Source organism: Tripterygium wilfordii, chromosome 12 (genome assembly GCF_013401445.1).
Source record: "Tripterygium wilfordii isolate XIE 37 chromosome 12, ASM1340144v1, whole genome shotgun sequence".
In the NCBI taxonomy this organism is placed as follows: Eukaryota; Viridiplantae; Streptophyta; class Magnoliopsida; order Celastrales; family Celastraceae; genus Tripterygium; species Tripterygium wilfordii.
The window spans coordinates 5977119-5990756 of NC_052243.1; the positions used below are offsets into that span (position 1 = coordinate 5977119).

The following is a 13638-nucleotide window of genomic DNA, read 5'->3' on the forward strand; positions in this document are numbered from 1 at the left end:
AGAATAATGTAATAACTAATAAATAATATATAATTCCTTGATAACAATCTGTTTAAAAAATAAACATACCGCAAATGAGTTTATTTACATGCCTAAGAATAATGTAATAACTAATAAATAATATATAATCCTTGATAACAAATCTGTTTAAAAAATAAACATACCGCAAATGAGTTGTTGGTTGGATAATAAGGACTTTGCATGTAAATCACAATTCACCCATTAGAGTTTGGGTTCGAGTCATTTCCCTCCTCCATCCCTTCTATAACAAAAAATAAAAAATAAACATACCAAAACATTTTATTAGTAACGCACTAACGCATAGACCAACGAAGGCAATTCCAGACCAGACCAGTCCCGAGTCTTCTCTACTCACTCTCCGTCCTCCAAAGCCCAAAAATCAAAATTCAAATCTCTTTCCTTCTCTCTCTCAAAATGTCCGGACCAGGCTTTGTCGTCCTCGATGGTACACACCTTAGATCGCTCCACGTGTCCCTTCCGGCGGCTGACGTCAGCTTCTCTGGAGCCCAGGTCCTCGACTTGGCCGATTCCAAGGCCTCTCAGTCTCTCCTCGGCCTCTCATTGCCTCCGACGATCAAGTCTGCTGCTCTCACTCGCATCTCCGCTAACCATGACGTCACTTTTGGGAGTACGGAGCTGAAGGGAGATCAAGCTTCGCAGCTGCTCCATGATTACCTCACTGCCATAGCTGATGTTCTTAAAGGTATGTATATTTGATTATTATACCTATACATATAGCTTTTGTTCTCTGTATATGTCCGCGAAAATGTGGAGGCTGGCCGAATAAATTAAACTTCCTTCTCACTGATCGCCACTGGATATTTATACATATTTTTTTTGCTATTTTAGTTGATCTCTTATCGATGTGTTTCTTGTTGTGGATTTGATGATTGATGCTCTAAAATGCTACAGCGTGATGTATGCAAATGATAAGCCTGAAGAACGTATAATCTAGTTACGTAATTTTACATAATTGCATTGCCTTTTTTAACTGGAAATCCATCTAGATTTTGGCTTTGTTCTTTATGAGAAAAGATTGGCATGATACACTTCTTCATTTTTTGGGTTAGTATTTTTTATTGATTTAATAATAAACTTTTGTGATGATTGACTTCGGTATGCTAGATGATCCTCTCGTTGTATCGATCTTGGATGGTAATTCTCTGCGGTTGTTTTTGGAGGATGAAGATGATTTTGCAATGTTAGCGGAGAATCTGTTCACTGATTTAGATACTGAGGACAAGGGAAAGATCAGCAAAAGTGAGATAAGGAATGCACTTGTTCACATGGGAGTTGGTATGGGCATTCCTCCATTTTCAGGTACTATTCTTCTCCGATCGCTTTTATATTTTTGCATTGCTTACCATTTTTCTGAGCTAATGAATGATAATGGAAATACTATGGTGTTGCGGAAGTTCACAAATCATATGTTTGGCTGTTTGCCTACTACACTCAATATTTGCTGTCGCATGCTTCAATGTGTATATAAACCTATCAATTATCTTGGTAAGTCATATGCAGGAGTCCAATTTTTCTTATCATCTCAAAATAATATATTACCTTTATTTTCAGACCCACGAATATCCTTTGCTTCCGCTAAACAGCTACACAATTTGATTTCAAAAAATTTCCATCTTGCTCTGGATGCCTCTATAACTGTTTCCAGACTCATTTACCTTCAATTGCCCATTGTCATATGTATCTGTGGTTTTGTCATTTAATTTGGTTTTCCTGTTAATGAACTCCCCTGATGAAGACTTCTCAGTTATCCTTGAAAATTTTTAAGTGTTAGTGAATATTTTTTGCGACCTTTCGGGCACATTTGGATTTTCTGAGTTTGTATTTTGTATTCCCCCTTTCAGTTGATATTTTAAAGCATATATGATTTTAACCTGGCAACTTAAAGACAATACACCTGAGTCGTACAATAGTGTGTTGAAGTTTTGCGTATTTTAATAACAAAGTAAATCCCTCGTTAGGAACACTTTTGAGATAAAGGCTCGGATGATGATTAATTTGTTCTAGATTATTTCATTTCTAGTGAGAAAATTGACCTTTTCTTGCTAGAGTAATATTATTCTAATGTTGATGTTAAAATTTTGTTTACAATGGATTTAAGCACTTACAGGAATTCTTGACATAGTTGCTCATTCTTCCTTTTATCAGAACCATGAAAACTGCCTCAATGGATTTGGATAACCAAACTAATCCCTACTGTTTTGCTACACCCACATGCATAGTATATATGAAAAAATTGTATGACTCTAACAAGAATAGGACATCCGGCATTACCTTTTGGAATGTATTGACTACTGAGGCTGTATTTACTGAAATTGTGGTTGTTTACATGGGGATATTAGCCTAATGCTTTTGGAGGATAGGATAGAGGGAGAATCTTTAATCCATTATAAAGTCTGATAATTTTGTATTACACTTGTTTTCATGGATATTCTACTTGTTCTGGGAATTGGAGCAGTTGCAGTTTGATCATCTTGCCCTCACTAGAAACTTCTCAATCTAGCATTTACTAGTACTTGATTCAGTGCCTTGTAATGACTTTCTATTTCATTTAAGTTGATGTAGTCATGGTATGCATTGTCGAACAGAATTTCATTTCCTGAATGAAATATTAAAGAAACATGGAGCTGAGGGGGGAGGAAGAACTTGGCCAAGCTCAATTTGCGGAACTACTTCAGCCCATTCTGCAAGAAATTGCTGATGCTTTGGCTGAAAACCATGTCGTTGCCATCCAGAACATCAAAGTAGTCGATGGTTCTTGTGCAAAAAAGGTATATTATCTTCCGAGCTTTCATCTTTTATTTTGTTAATCCTAAGAGGGCAATTCCAGGCTCAATCATCAGTGTTGAAGTTGCTTCATTGCAACTTAGGCGCCACAGGTTCAAACCATAGAAGACTCTCCCCATTGTTAGGGTAAGGCTGTGTATTTTTTGCCCACTCAGTCAAACTAGTTATGACTTAACTTTTCATTGTATCATTCCTAAATGTTGATGATGTTTTAACTTTAGTAAGGAATAGAAGAAGTTTGCAAGTTGAGAACTTGCCATTGGGACTACAATGAGACACACGAGATAGGGAAAATGGCAGCAAAGGCTGTTTACCTAAATTATTTGGAATTTTGTAGAGGGGTATCTATGAATGTTAAGACTTTGCTAGATTATCATAATGAAATTTGATTGTTATGTTGCTTGATTGCAAAATGATTAATTTTGCTCTTTGTTCTTCTTTCCATGGTTGTGAATCTTTGATCCAAGTTATAGTAATTATGGATTACACTATTGTGTTCATGACTTCCCAAGTTTAAAGTTACATGAGAACCTTTGAACAGTAGGCATCATCTTTCTTATTTTTTGATAACATCTATACCATCATTGCAGCTTTTGGAGGATGAAAAGCAAATGAATGATGTGATGGACAAGATATTGCAGGAGAAGCGTGGCAAAAAGGAGCACGAGGGTAGTGCACAAATAATCAGGGGTTTTCTTGAGAAGCATTCAAAAGAGTTGGGCTTGCCACCACCGTCAGAAGGCAATGAAGCAGTTGTACTTCTTTACGATTCTATCGCTCCGTTTGGCACAGTGGAAAAATTGATTTTCAATGCTAACGGAAATGATGTGAAAAATATGCTGAGCTTAAAGCTGTGAAATATGCCGTGAAGTGTTTGGTGAACTAAAAACTGACGCAAAACTGACGCTAGCAGAAAAATGGTTGAAATAAAGTATTATAATATTAGTTTTTTTATATTTATATTAAAAGTAATCTAATAAATATAATTCTTATTAAAATTAATTTTAAGTATTAATTTAATTAATCAAATATAATTTATATTTAAAATTAATTTGAAGTATTTTTTTAATTAATCAACTTAATTTTCTTATATTTATTGTATTTTTTAATTTACATTTAATTAATAAAATTAATTTTCTTACATTTATTGTATTTTTTAATTTATCATTATGTATTAAAATTAAACACCTATAAAATTAAAAGTCTTAAATATAAATATTTTATTTTTATTTTTAAATTTTAATTAATTTATTTCAATATTAAATTTACTGTTATAATAATTATAAATGCATAAATATAATAAATTCATAATTTTTATTAGAATACATAAACATAAACATAAATATAAATATTTTTCTTAGAATACATAAATATAAATATAATTAATTCATGATATTTAAATCATTAAATAGTAATACTTTATATTAAATTGTGGGACCCAACCCAAAAAACTGCAGCGTTTTGTCCGCTGAAGAAAGTTGACAGAGCAGTTGGATGCGAATCCTGTATATTGTGTCGTTGAAGACTGAGGGAGAAGAAGTTGGGTATAGCATCTGTCTAGTTGTTTAGCTGGCAGAAATTCGACGTATTTGTGCAGTAGTGAAGTTTATCACTCTTGTATTATTGATGCCTTAAATCTCATCATAGCCTTATATTCTAAAACCACATTGCAGCTCAGACTCTGTAATTGTACTGGAAATGGTGATACTTGGAAGGCACTCACCAAGAGGTGAATAGCCCTAATGATCCCAATTTCATTAACAAGAAACAACACATTGAAAAAGAAAAGTACTAGATTATTAACTGGTTGAATCTAGTTAAAGCCATGAACCCATTAATATCTTCTCACTCCATAACCTAAAATGACTTCCTAAATTGATAAAAACAATCCTAGCGCAATCGCAAGAGTTGGGTCATGGGTTGGTTCAAGCTGCTTCTTCTTCTTCATTCTTTGCCATCAGCGGCACGGAGTGAGCCAAGCTGAACCGGAGCTTGGGTACCAACCACCTTTGATGATCCATAAATCGTCAGGTCAATGCCTTGAGTCTTCTCCTTCTCGATTTGTTCCTTGATCCAAAAGTATGTGAATCTCAAACCATCCTGTAAATTGCATAATATTTAGCCATGTCTTTCAGTACAAGACTTAATTAAATGCAATGCAAAAATTAATCAAATTTTTTTTCCAAACTAGTTGTCATAAACAGCATTGCATATTTGCTTATAGGGAAGACAAATCTCAGAATAATGGTACCTTCAACTTCATTGTAGGAGCCCAGGCAAGTTTTTCTTTGATCAGAGTGTTGTCTGAGTTACGCCCGCGGACACCCTCCGGACCAGGGATGTGGTGGATGGGAAGCTTCTTGTTCTCAAAGCTAAGAACGATCTCAGCCATCTCATTCATACTAACCATCTCATCGCTTCCAATATTCACCGGCTCTCTGAAATCTGACTTCGTCAACCTGTGTGAAATATTTTAAAGAGTAATTAATTACTGAGAAGAGCGAAAGAACAGTTATCATACGAAATTTCCAAATTGCGGACAAGTGCAACAACTTGGATGTGCCAGTGGACAATTTATTATTTAAAGTGTGAAACAGGTATTCTAGGTATATTATGAAGATTGGAGCACTATAATGGGGTCTATATTAACTCGCACCAGAGAAAATACCAAATAATGGACAATATATGAATAGCAGTAACTATCGTACTCAAATTTACTCCTTGAAAGTACTCAATCACCAGTCCTCATGGTGAAAATAACAAACGAATTGTCTGTTTCATTCTTCTTTCTTTGAATTGAGTATGAAAATGTAGATTAGAAGATAAAAAATCATTACAAACCCAATAACCACAAGGAGAATGTGAAACTCTGGAAGCTAAGAGGATAGAAAGTCCCAACCTGAGCACGCCTTCAACACATTCATCAATAAAGGTGAAAGATCGAGTCTGTTTTCCATCTCCCCACATCTCAAACTTGTCAGTGGAAGTGAGAGCCTTTCTGCAGAAGGCAGCTGGAGCCTTCTCTCTGCCACCTACATGGAAAGTATGAGGAAGCGACAACCCAATAAGTGATACAAAAAGGCGCATTTGTCATCTTGCAATTAACAGCTCACCTTTCCACGTTCCAAAGGGACCGTAAATGTTATGGAACCTTCCAACACGACACTCAATTCCAAAATCTTTGGTGTAGTGCTTGCACAACTCTTCTGTCGCAAGCTTCTCCAACCCATAAGCATCTTGAGGCTAAAATCCAAGTAAAAAAATCAGAACTCTTGAACTGCCGACGATATCAACTAATAAAAAAATAGTAGTTGAACATTCCATAACAAATAACACACCTCAGCAGGCCAAGCATCAGACTCTTTCAAGCTCACATTGGTCTCAAGCTGCTTAAATTCAGGGTAGATACAAGCACTGGATGCATAGAAAAATCTACACAAATCAAGATATCAGATTTAGAAGATTCATTTACATGCTTGATGAAATTTTCATAAAATCAGGACCATGAGACATCACTTAATAAGACGTGGGAAATTTTATTAATTCAACCAAGACATAAATATCCAAAACATCTAACCTCTTGACACCATTTATCCTAGCGGCCTCAAGCATATTGAAGCTGATCATTGTGTTGTTATACATGATGACAGAGTGGTTAGATTGAATGAAGCCCATCCCACCCATATCAGCAGCAAGATTAAATACATGGTCAACTCCCTTAGTCACTTTCAAGCAATTATCCATGACCCTGAGATCAACAAGGTGGAATTCATGACAGAACATATCCTCAGTCATGTGCTCATTCTTCTTCCAGTCTGAAGCAATAATGTAATGGCCCTCACTCTTCAAACGGCGAGCAATGTGGGAGGCAATAAATCCACCTGCACCGGTAATGGAAATCCGGAGCTTCTCAGATGTCCAGTAAGGTTCCCTCTCAAGGTTCTCATAGGTATATGCACCATAACTGGTTCCATCATTACTACCCATTCTGTATATGGAAATTATAGAAAAATCAGTGTTGTTAAATTATCTGTAATGTAATTCAGCACTAAGCATTGATGAATTTAAACTTTTAGGCTAGGAAACACTGAATAAACATCAATTCATGAAATCTCTATTCCTCAAGGGAGCAAAAATATAATCAAGAATGCCATCACAAAAATAAAAACCTTTCAGAAACATTAACCATTCCATGTAAATAAAAAGAGTGTTTATTCTTTACAGCATCTCAACATCATCCGAGCCTTTCTCCCAAAAGTTTGGGGTCGGCTATAAAAGTTTATGAGAAAATCAAAAGAAATCCACTACCCGTTATCTTTACAGTATCTCAATACATAATTCATGTTAAATGCATCTATTGCATAAATTTCCAACCAAATGAGAAGAACCATGCAAATATGTTTAGTGAATAAAATTTATAGCTTAGGAAGAATGACATCTAGAAGGTAAAAAATTTCTTTTATCTGGAACAATGACATGTAAAATTTTACAATCTTAACAGCTCAAGCCGAAAGTCGCAGTACATATTCCAATTGTATTGTTAAGACTTAGAAGTTTCCACTTGTAAAAATACTTGAAAATACCTCGGAGAGTACTTATAATTGTCTTGGGGATTCTCCAGATAGAATAAACAAGATCAGTTAAAATTCTTCGGCTCCAGAGGAGAAAAAACTTAGCACCGAGATACGTAATTTTCTCAGGAAAATTCAACAGAGTGTAACAAATACGAAGCATATAACGCACACATATATGAATATGAATACGATTGTGATTAGGCCCAAAAAAAAAAAAAAACTCATCAGAAAAAATGAATTTTAAAAGGACAATTTTCAAAACGCCATCAGGAATCCGCGAAAGTTCACCGACACATCCCCTAAATAACCAATCTGAAACAAACCCACTTAAATTCGCACCCTAAATCGCGAGAAATACCATTGACAACCACACAAATTGCCAATCATAACCACAAACAGAGAGCATTGGAAATATAAATAGAGTCCATAGAGACACCAAGTTTGAGATTCGCACCTGTAAAGGCTGGAGCTTTGAAAGCAGAGAAGAAGATAATATATAGAAAAAGAGCGGTGGAGGAGGAGGACGAGAGAGAGGAGTGCAATAGCTGAAAGAGTATGTGAATGGGTGCGGGGATTGATGGCCTGTGAATGGTCCCGCTTGTGGCATATATAGACAGGAGGCAGGGGCAGAGGCACAGAAACAAGGCCATTCGTTTCTTTCCCAATATATATTTTATTGCTTTCTTTTTCTGAGCAGTGTTTTGGTTCTCTCTTTATGTGATATGGTAACGTTGTATGAAAAAAGATTAGTTGGAATTATTCCATCAATTTCATTAAATTTACACCATTGAATGGTGAGGTGTGATATTGTCAAATCCAATGCAATCATGTATTAAATGGTGGAGATTTGGTGGAATTGGTTGGACTAATTTTAGCCCCCTATCACAGGGAAGTGAAATGCACACTCACAATCTAATAGCAATGGACGGATTTGGAGTTCGGCAATTCTTTTAAAATTATAGAGTTTATAATTGATAAAAATATATATTTGGTCCCTCAATTATACCTTTAATTTCATTTTTGTCTCTAAATCTTTTGTTCTATTAAAATCGTCTCTCAATTATTCAAAGGTGTCCCGTTTGTGCCTCAAATGACTTCGGCATCAAAATAATCATATGTGGCATCATAGTTGGTGTAATTTTTACACCTATCATCCCACTTGGCTTAAATTTTATAAATGTCTTCTCACAAAACCCCCAAAATACCTAACTCTTCAAAATCCCCAAACTATTTTGTTACATAGTTTAAATACTAAAAGTGCTAGATACGAATAGTTTATAGATAATATTGTTCACGTTTGTTAAATTATGTCAATTGGTATTACTCCAATATGCTAAATAGATGTCACATTGGATTTTTTTAGGCTACTCTCTCATTTGAAGGACAAAATAGATACATTTCAATAGTCTAAGGATGGAGTTAAGAGCAAAAAAAATTTAAGGATGAAAGTGAAATTAAGGGTATAGTTGAGGGACCAAATATTATATTTTACCATTTTTAAAAAAAAAACTTATTTGACATTTATTCTATCATTTGATGTAAATTGTAAACTCTAGAGAATTGTAGAGTTTCTAAATTCGTAACGGACACCTCCTTGAATCTAGATTTAGATAATGATCGACGTGTGCTCAAGTGGGCCCAGCATGCGAGAAAATACCCAGAAAGTGCTTCCAACATGTAAGGCTCTGTTTCGTTGCAACCATTTAGAAATTTCTTGGAAAGTTCTTTTCTTGTATTTTCACAAACTATAAAATTAACCTCCTTTAATCTCAAGCGTGTGTCTAAGAAAACTTCCATTTTTTGAAGCTTCTTGTAGACACAGCACAGCATACTTAACTTTTTCCTTGTTGTGTTTAGGCGCAATCCAAACAGTGTCTAAGTGAATTTTAGTTTAAATCTCTAAAATTCTTCTAATACAAACGAAATCTATAAATTTGTTGAGTTTTGATGGCGCCTATCCTTTCACTAGACTCATAACAATTCATTTCTTAAATAAATCAATAAATTTGCTTTCATGGATAAAGGGTGATGACATGCAAATCTAACTTAGTTTGGTATCGTATCAGGTCGGTTCGAAGTAGGTACTTCATCTAGGACGTAGTCAGAATTTGTAACGAGCAGGGCTGCCCCCGAAATACTTTTGAATTATTTATATGTAATTTGTTAACTTTATTAGGCTATTAATATGTCTTTTGTTAACTTTCATTCATTAAGAATCCCACCATAACTATACAAGAACATTACCTAATCACCAAAAATCATAGTACATCATCAATAATAGTTAGTCTAAATAATCTATTATTCACATTATCACTCAATATTTAGATAGAATAAAACTTACCTGAAGAAGAGGCAATTGTTACAAAAAATGTTACAAAGAGTCGAAATTGAATGAAATAAGCAAAGATGATTAGATTATAATTAACACTTAATTATATGAAATCAATAATCAACAATTGATTATTTTCAAGAGCATAATTAATTATCAATTAATTAATTAATTCATTCTCATTATCATATAACAAGATACCATATTTAATTTTGAAGATTCTTCGCACGCTATTGTATGTGGCCTCAATAGATTCCACATAATCTAATAATGGTACATCAACGATTGATGTGCTGATTGAAACTATTTTCAATTTACGTAAATGAATTGGAACTCTTTCTAATTCTTCTTGAGTAATTAAATGATCAAGGTTTCCATAAGTCATAAGTGACACCTAGCAGCATGCCATGGTTACCTAGATTATATTGAATGTGTAGGTAAACCTTGCAATCATGGTTGGTGTGCAATTCAGTCCTTTCATCAGACAATGTCCCAACAAGACATACAGGGTATGAAAAATGTCAAGCCCTAAGTCAAGCCATATGCATCTTATCTTTATTCACATAATCCACAAGTAAAGTAAGAAACTCTTTTTCTATCTTTCTCGTACTTTGGCCAGAGATTTTTGGATCATGAAATCTCATGTTGCATAGGACATTCCCCCTCTTATATTGAGAGTGATAGATCCCTTATTGTGCATTCATATACCTCTGCGTGAAACACAATAACTAACTATACGTGCATGTAACCCGTGGTTAGGGTAAACAACACATTGTATAATTAATTCAAGGCATCTCACACACAAGGTAACAATGAAGCCTCAGGTCCAACGACTATATGCACAACCAGAACTATAAGATCTTCACTTGACATGTAGTATAACTCCATGTGAAGTTCTTATGTTGGTTACGTTCATTTTACTTGTTCTCTAATAGGAACCTTGTTTTGGTGTCTGTACACAAATGCTTGAATACTCACAATTCTCTTCGTAACAGAGAACATAACATGTACTATCCTTCCGAATTATCATTGTCCAATTGATAATTCTATGGCTTTGAAAATTTATGATTAAGATACAAGAGAATTTGGAATTCCATCTCAACTTTTGAGAAATAATTCTCTCATATTAATAAACGGACATTTATCAAAGCAATTAATATATGAAGCGTATGATAAATAAAGTATATGTGTATTATAAAACAAATAAATAATAATAATATCTATGAAATTCCATAAAGCCTAATCTAGCAATTGGCTTTTAAGGCATAACACTAACAATAGATTTCCTAGGTCTCTTATGAGGAAATTCTTCTTGTCTTCATGTTGGGGTTTTTAACCCTTCTTATAGTGACAGGTTGAGTGCTCAAGTGTTATAGATTAACTACTTGTTCTATCTGTGTGAATGTATTTTCTGTGTGCAGCAATGTATCTCGAAATAGCCTACTATACTGGAAAGTTTCAAGTATCTTGATGTAGGTTTGGATCAAATTTCAAACGGGTCAAGTATTCTAGCTCAGCAGTTAGGGATTATCAATTGTGGGCTTTTGTGATTTGTGTCGAAAACTAGAATAGAGTTGTCTTTTATTAGAAACTATTTGTCTAGGTTTTGTTTTGAAGAAATACTTGTATTTTACGCATTCTAGTTTCAGGTTTAAGGAAACTCCTTTTAATTAGGTTGGGTGATTGATTCAAACTTAAGAAAACCAGAATCATGAGAGATTTGAAGTCTTAGGCAATTTGGGTTCTTGGGAAGATATATATACTTATCGTCCATGTCACGCCCCGATTTCCACGGGAAAAGGGAACGTGAGGAATGACAAAAATGCACCGAGATCAAAAGACGGACAAGGCGCAACATTATATAACAATGACACCAGCCTATTGAACCAATCCCTAACATGAAAAATTACCAAAAGTGGCCTAGAAAATTTCTCAAAAGCATAATTAAAGACGCAATACATAGACCCTGGCTAATCCATGCACCTCACGCATCTGGACATCCAAATATAGGAATGTCTCATCCAATGTCTAAACACCTGAATAACATAAAACATAATCGAAAACATATCGAAGAATACCATGCCAACATGGCAACAATCCTAATATGTTTAAGAGCATAATTAACTAATATCCTAGTAAACAAGTAGTTCTACTAGAAATTCAAAGTGCAAATAGAACAAAAATGGACTACGCTCGCATCACGCGCCCGACAGTTGCTCCTCAACTTGCTCACTTGAAAACCAAGGTAAACAAGAACAAGGAAAGAGAATAGGGTGAGCCAAATGCCCAGTAGAATACAGGAAGCTACTGACTTGTGTCGGAAAGGAATTAAAAGTAGAATTCGAAGACAACATGAATAAACCAGATGTGACAATCCATCAATTATGCCCATGCAATCAATGATATAATATTTTATCAACGTATGCTTAAATCCAAGGTAATTATTAAGTAAAATATTACATTTCAAACATCACCAGTCATCGATGATATAATAATAATAATAACCTCAAACAATCAACCGTTCTTTAGTCTTGTCATGATCTTTTACCAGTCTTTCACCGGAAACCGATCACCAGTTATTGCTTAACTACGTTATAAATACACCTAGCAGGACATCCGAAGCCTTACCTTAGGTGTTGGAGTATATCATTCCAATAGCCCACTTCCGACCAAACAATCTTGGGCCGAGAGCTTTGCTCAATCCTAGACCCCCACGACATTGGTTCTTGACCAAGAGCTTTGCTCAGTCCGGTCCAGGAATACCAATTGTGTCAATTATTTATCCAATCGGCATTTCCAATGTAAAACCTCATTAAAATTCATGATGTATGCTGTATTTTCAAAAGCTTAAATATTTCCATATCAATATCCCCTTATCCACCCATTTTCTAAAGACAAGGAAATTTAACAAAACCAAGTGTAAATATTATAGGTAGTTAAACTTTAGCCCAGTCACATCGGGGCTCACAGGTCTACACAGCTCTATCTTCCAAGGCCCAACTAGGTCCCATACCCTTTGAGCCCAGGAAAATCGAGTGTTAAATATTTAACTACATATAATATTTAGACTTATGCATTTAAACATATATGCATATATAATATAATTTCATTGAATGTAGGGATTTAAAACCCGTGTATCATATCAAACTATGCATGCATGTACCACCCTCTTCTATAGTAGAAATCAAGAATGTTCATCAATCGGGAGCTCAACAAACTTCAAGGAAGACACCACAGACAACAATTATAAGAATGAGTCCAAGAATTTGTAAGATTTCGCAAACAACTCTAGCAACCAATCAAAGGAATATAAGGAGTTCATCAATCCCTAATACACCAAGGGATATGAATTTAATCAATAGAAAGAGTCCAAAAATATCAATGATCAAAATACCGAAAGGACTAAGAATTAAATAAATTAAAAGTTCAAGAACTATATACCATGGCCATTTAAAACACTAAGCCGAAATAACGATTTACGAACCATTTATTCAAGGAATTCACTTATAGCCAAACAAAGAGTGGTTCACACACTTTTTGAGGCCGCTTACATACCTTCATAGTTGGTCGGTTTATCATGTTCGTCGCAATGCGAACTCTACAGCACATGCCTTGGCCAAGTTCTCTTTCCATGTTCCTGATCTACGGGTGTGGATAGAGGAAGTTCCAGCTCTGTCTTGCATATTGTTCAAGAAGATAAACATAAATGGGAACTCATCCAAAGGGAACCGATAGTACTAGGCTTGGCACTTTAGATAGACATTTGAGTTTTTTTATCTTTGTTTTTCACTGCCACTTTCGTTTGAGTTGTGGTGTAGCTTCATAGCCATGCACTATAGGTTAGTCTACTTTTGCTTATAATGTAGACAATTCCACCAGATTGGTGGCCCGAGTGCCTTTATTGGCCTC

General features: G+C 34.9%; 1 protein-coding gene and 1 pseudogene across 1 annotated transcript; one reads left to right on the top strand and one right to left on the bottom strand.

Moving 5' to 3' along the window:
• The first annotated feature begins 362 nt into the window (after positions 1-362).
• Positions 363-3723, top strand: LOC120011461 (annotated as a pseudogene).
• Positions 3724-4420: 697 nt separating this feature from the next.
• LOC120010204 (GDP-mannose 3,5-epimerase 1) lies at positions 4421-8040 on the bottom strand. Its single transcript, XM_038860926.1, has 7 exons — positions 7855-8040; positions 6404-6814; positions 6165-6258; positions 5940-6069; positions 5726-5858; positions 5078-5285; positions 4421-4926 (listed from the first exon to the last, which is right to left on the bottom strand). Exons 2-7 carry the CDS (start codon positions 6811-6813, stop codon positions 4771-4773), a joined length of 1131 nt encoding a protein of 376 aa, XP_038716854.1. The 5' UTR covers position 6814; positions 7855-8040; the 3' UTR covers positions 4421-4770.
• Positions 8041-13638: the final 5598 nt, after the last annotated feature.

What these genes read in the sequence shown, in the direction of transcription:
- LOC120010204 (XM_038860926.1), bottom strand. Translation starts at nt 6,813, where the DNA reads ATGGGTAGTAATGATGGAACCAGTTATGGTGCATATACCTATGAGAAC. An exon ending in CTGATGCTTGGCCTGCTGAG is followed by an intron (nt 6,070 to 6,164) that starts GTGTGTTATTTG and finishes CTTGGATTTTAG; the next exon opens with CCTCAAGATGCTTATGGGTT. An exon ending in TCCCTTTGGAACGTGGAAAG is followed by an intron (nt 5,859 to 5,939) that starts GTGAGCTGTTAA and finishes CTTTCCATGTAG; the next exon opens with GTGGCAGAGAGAAGGCTCCA.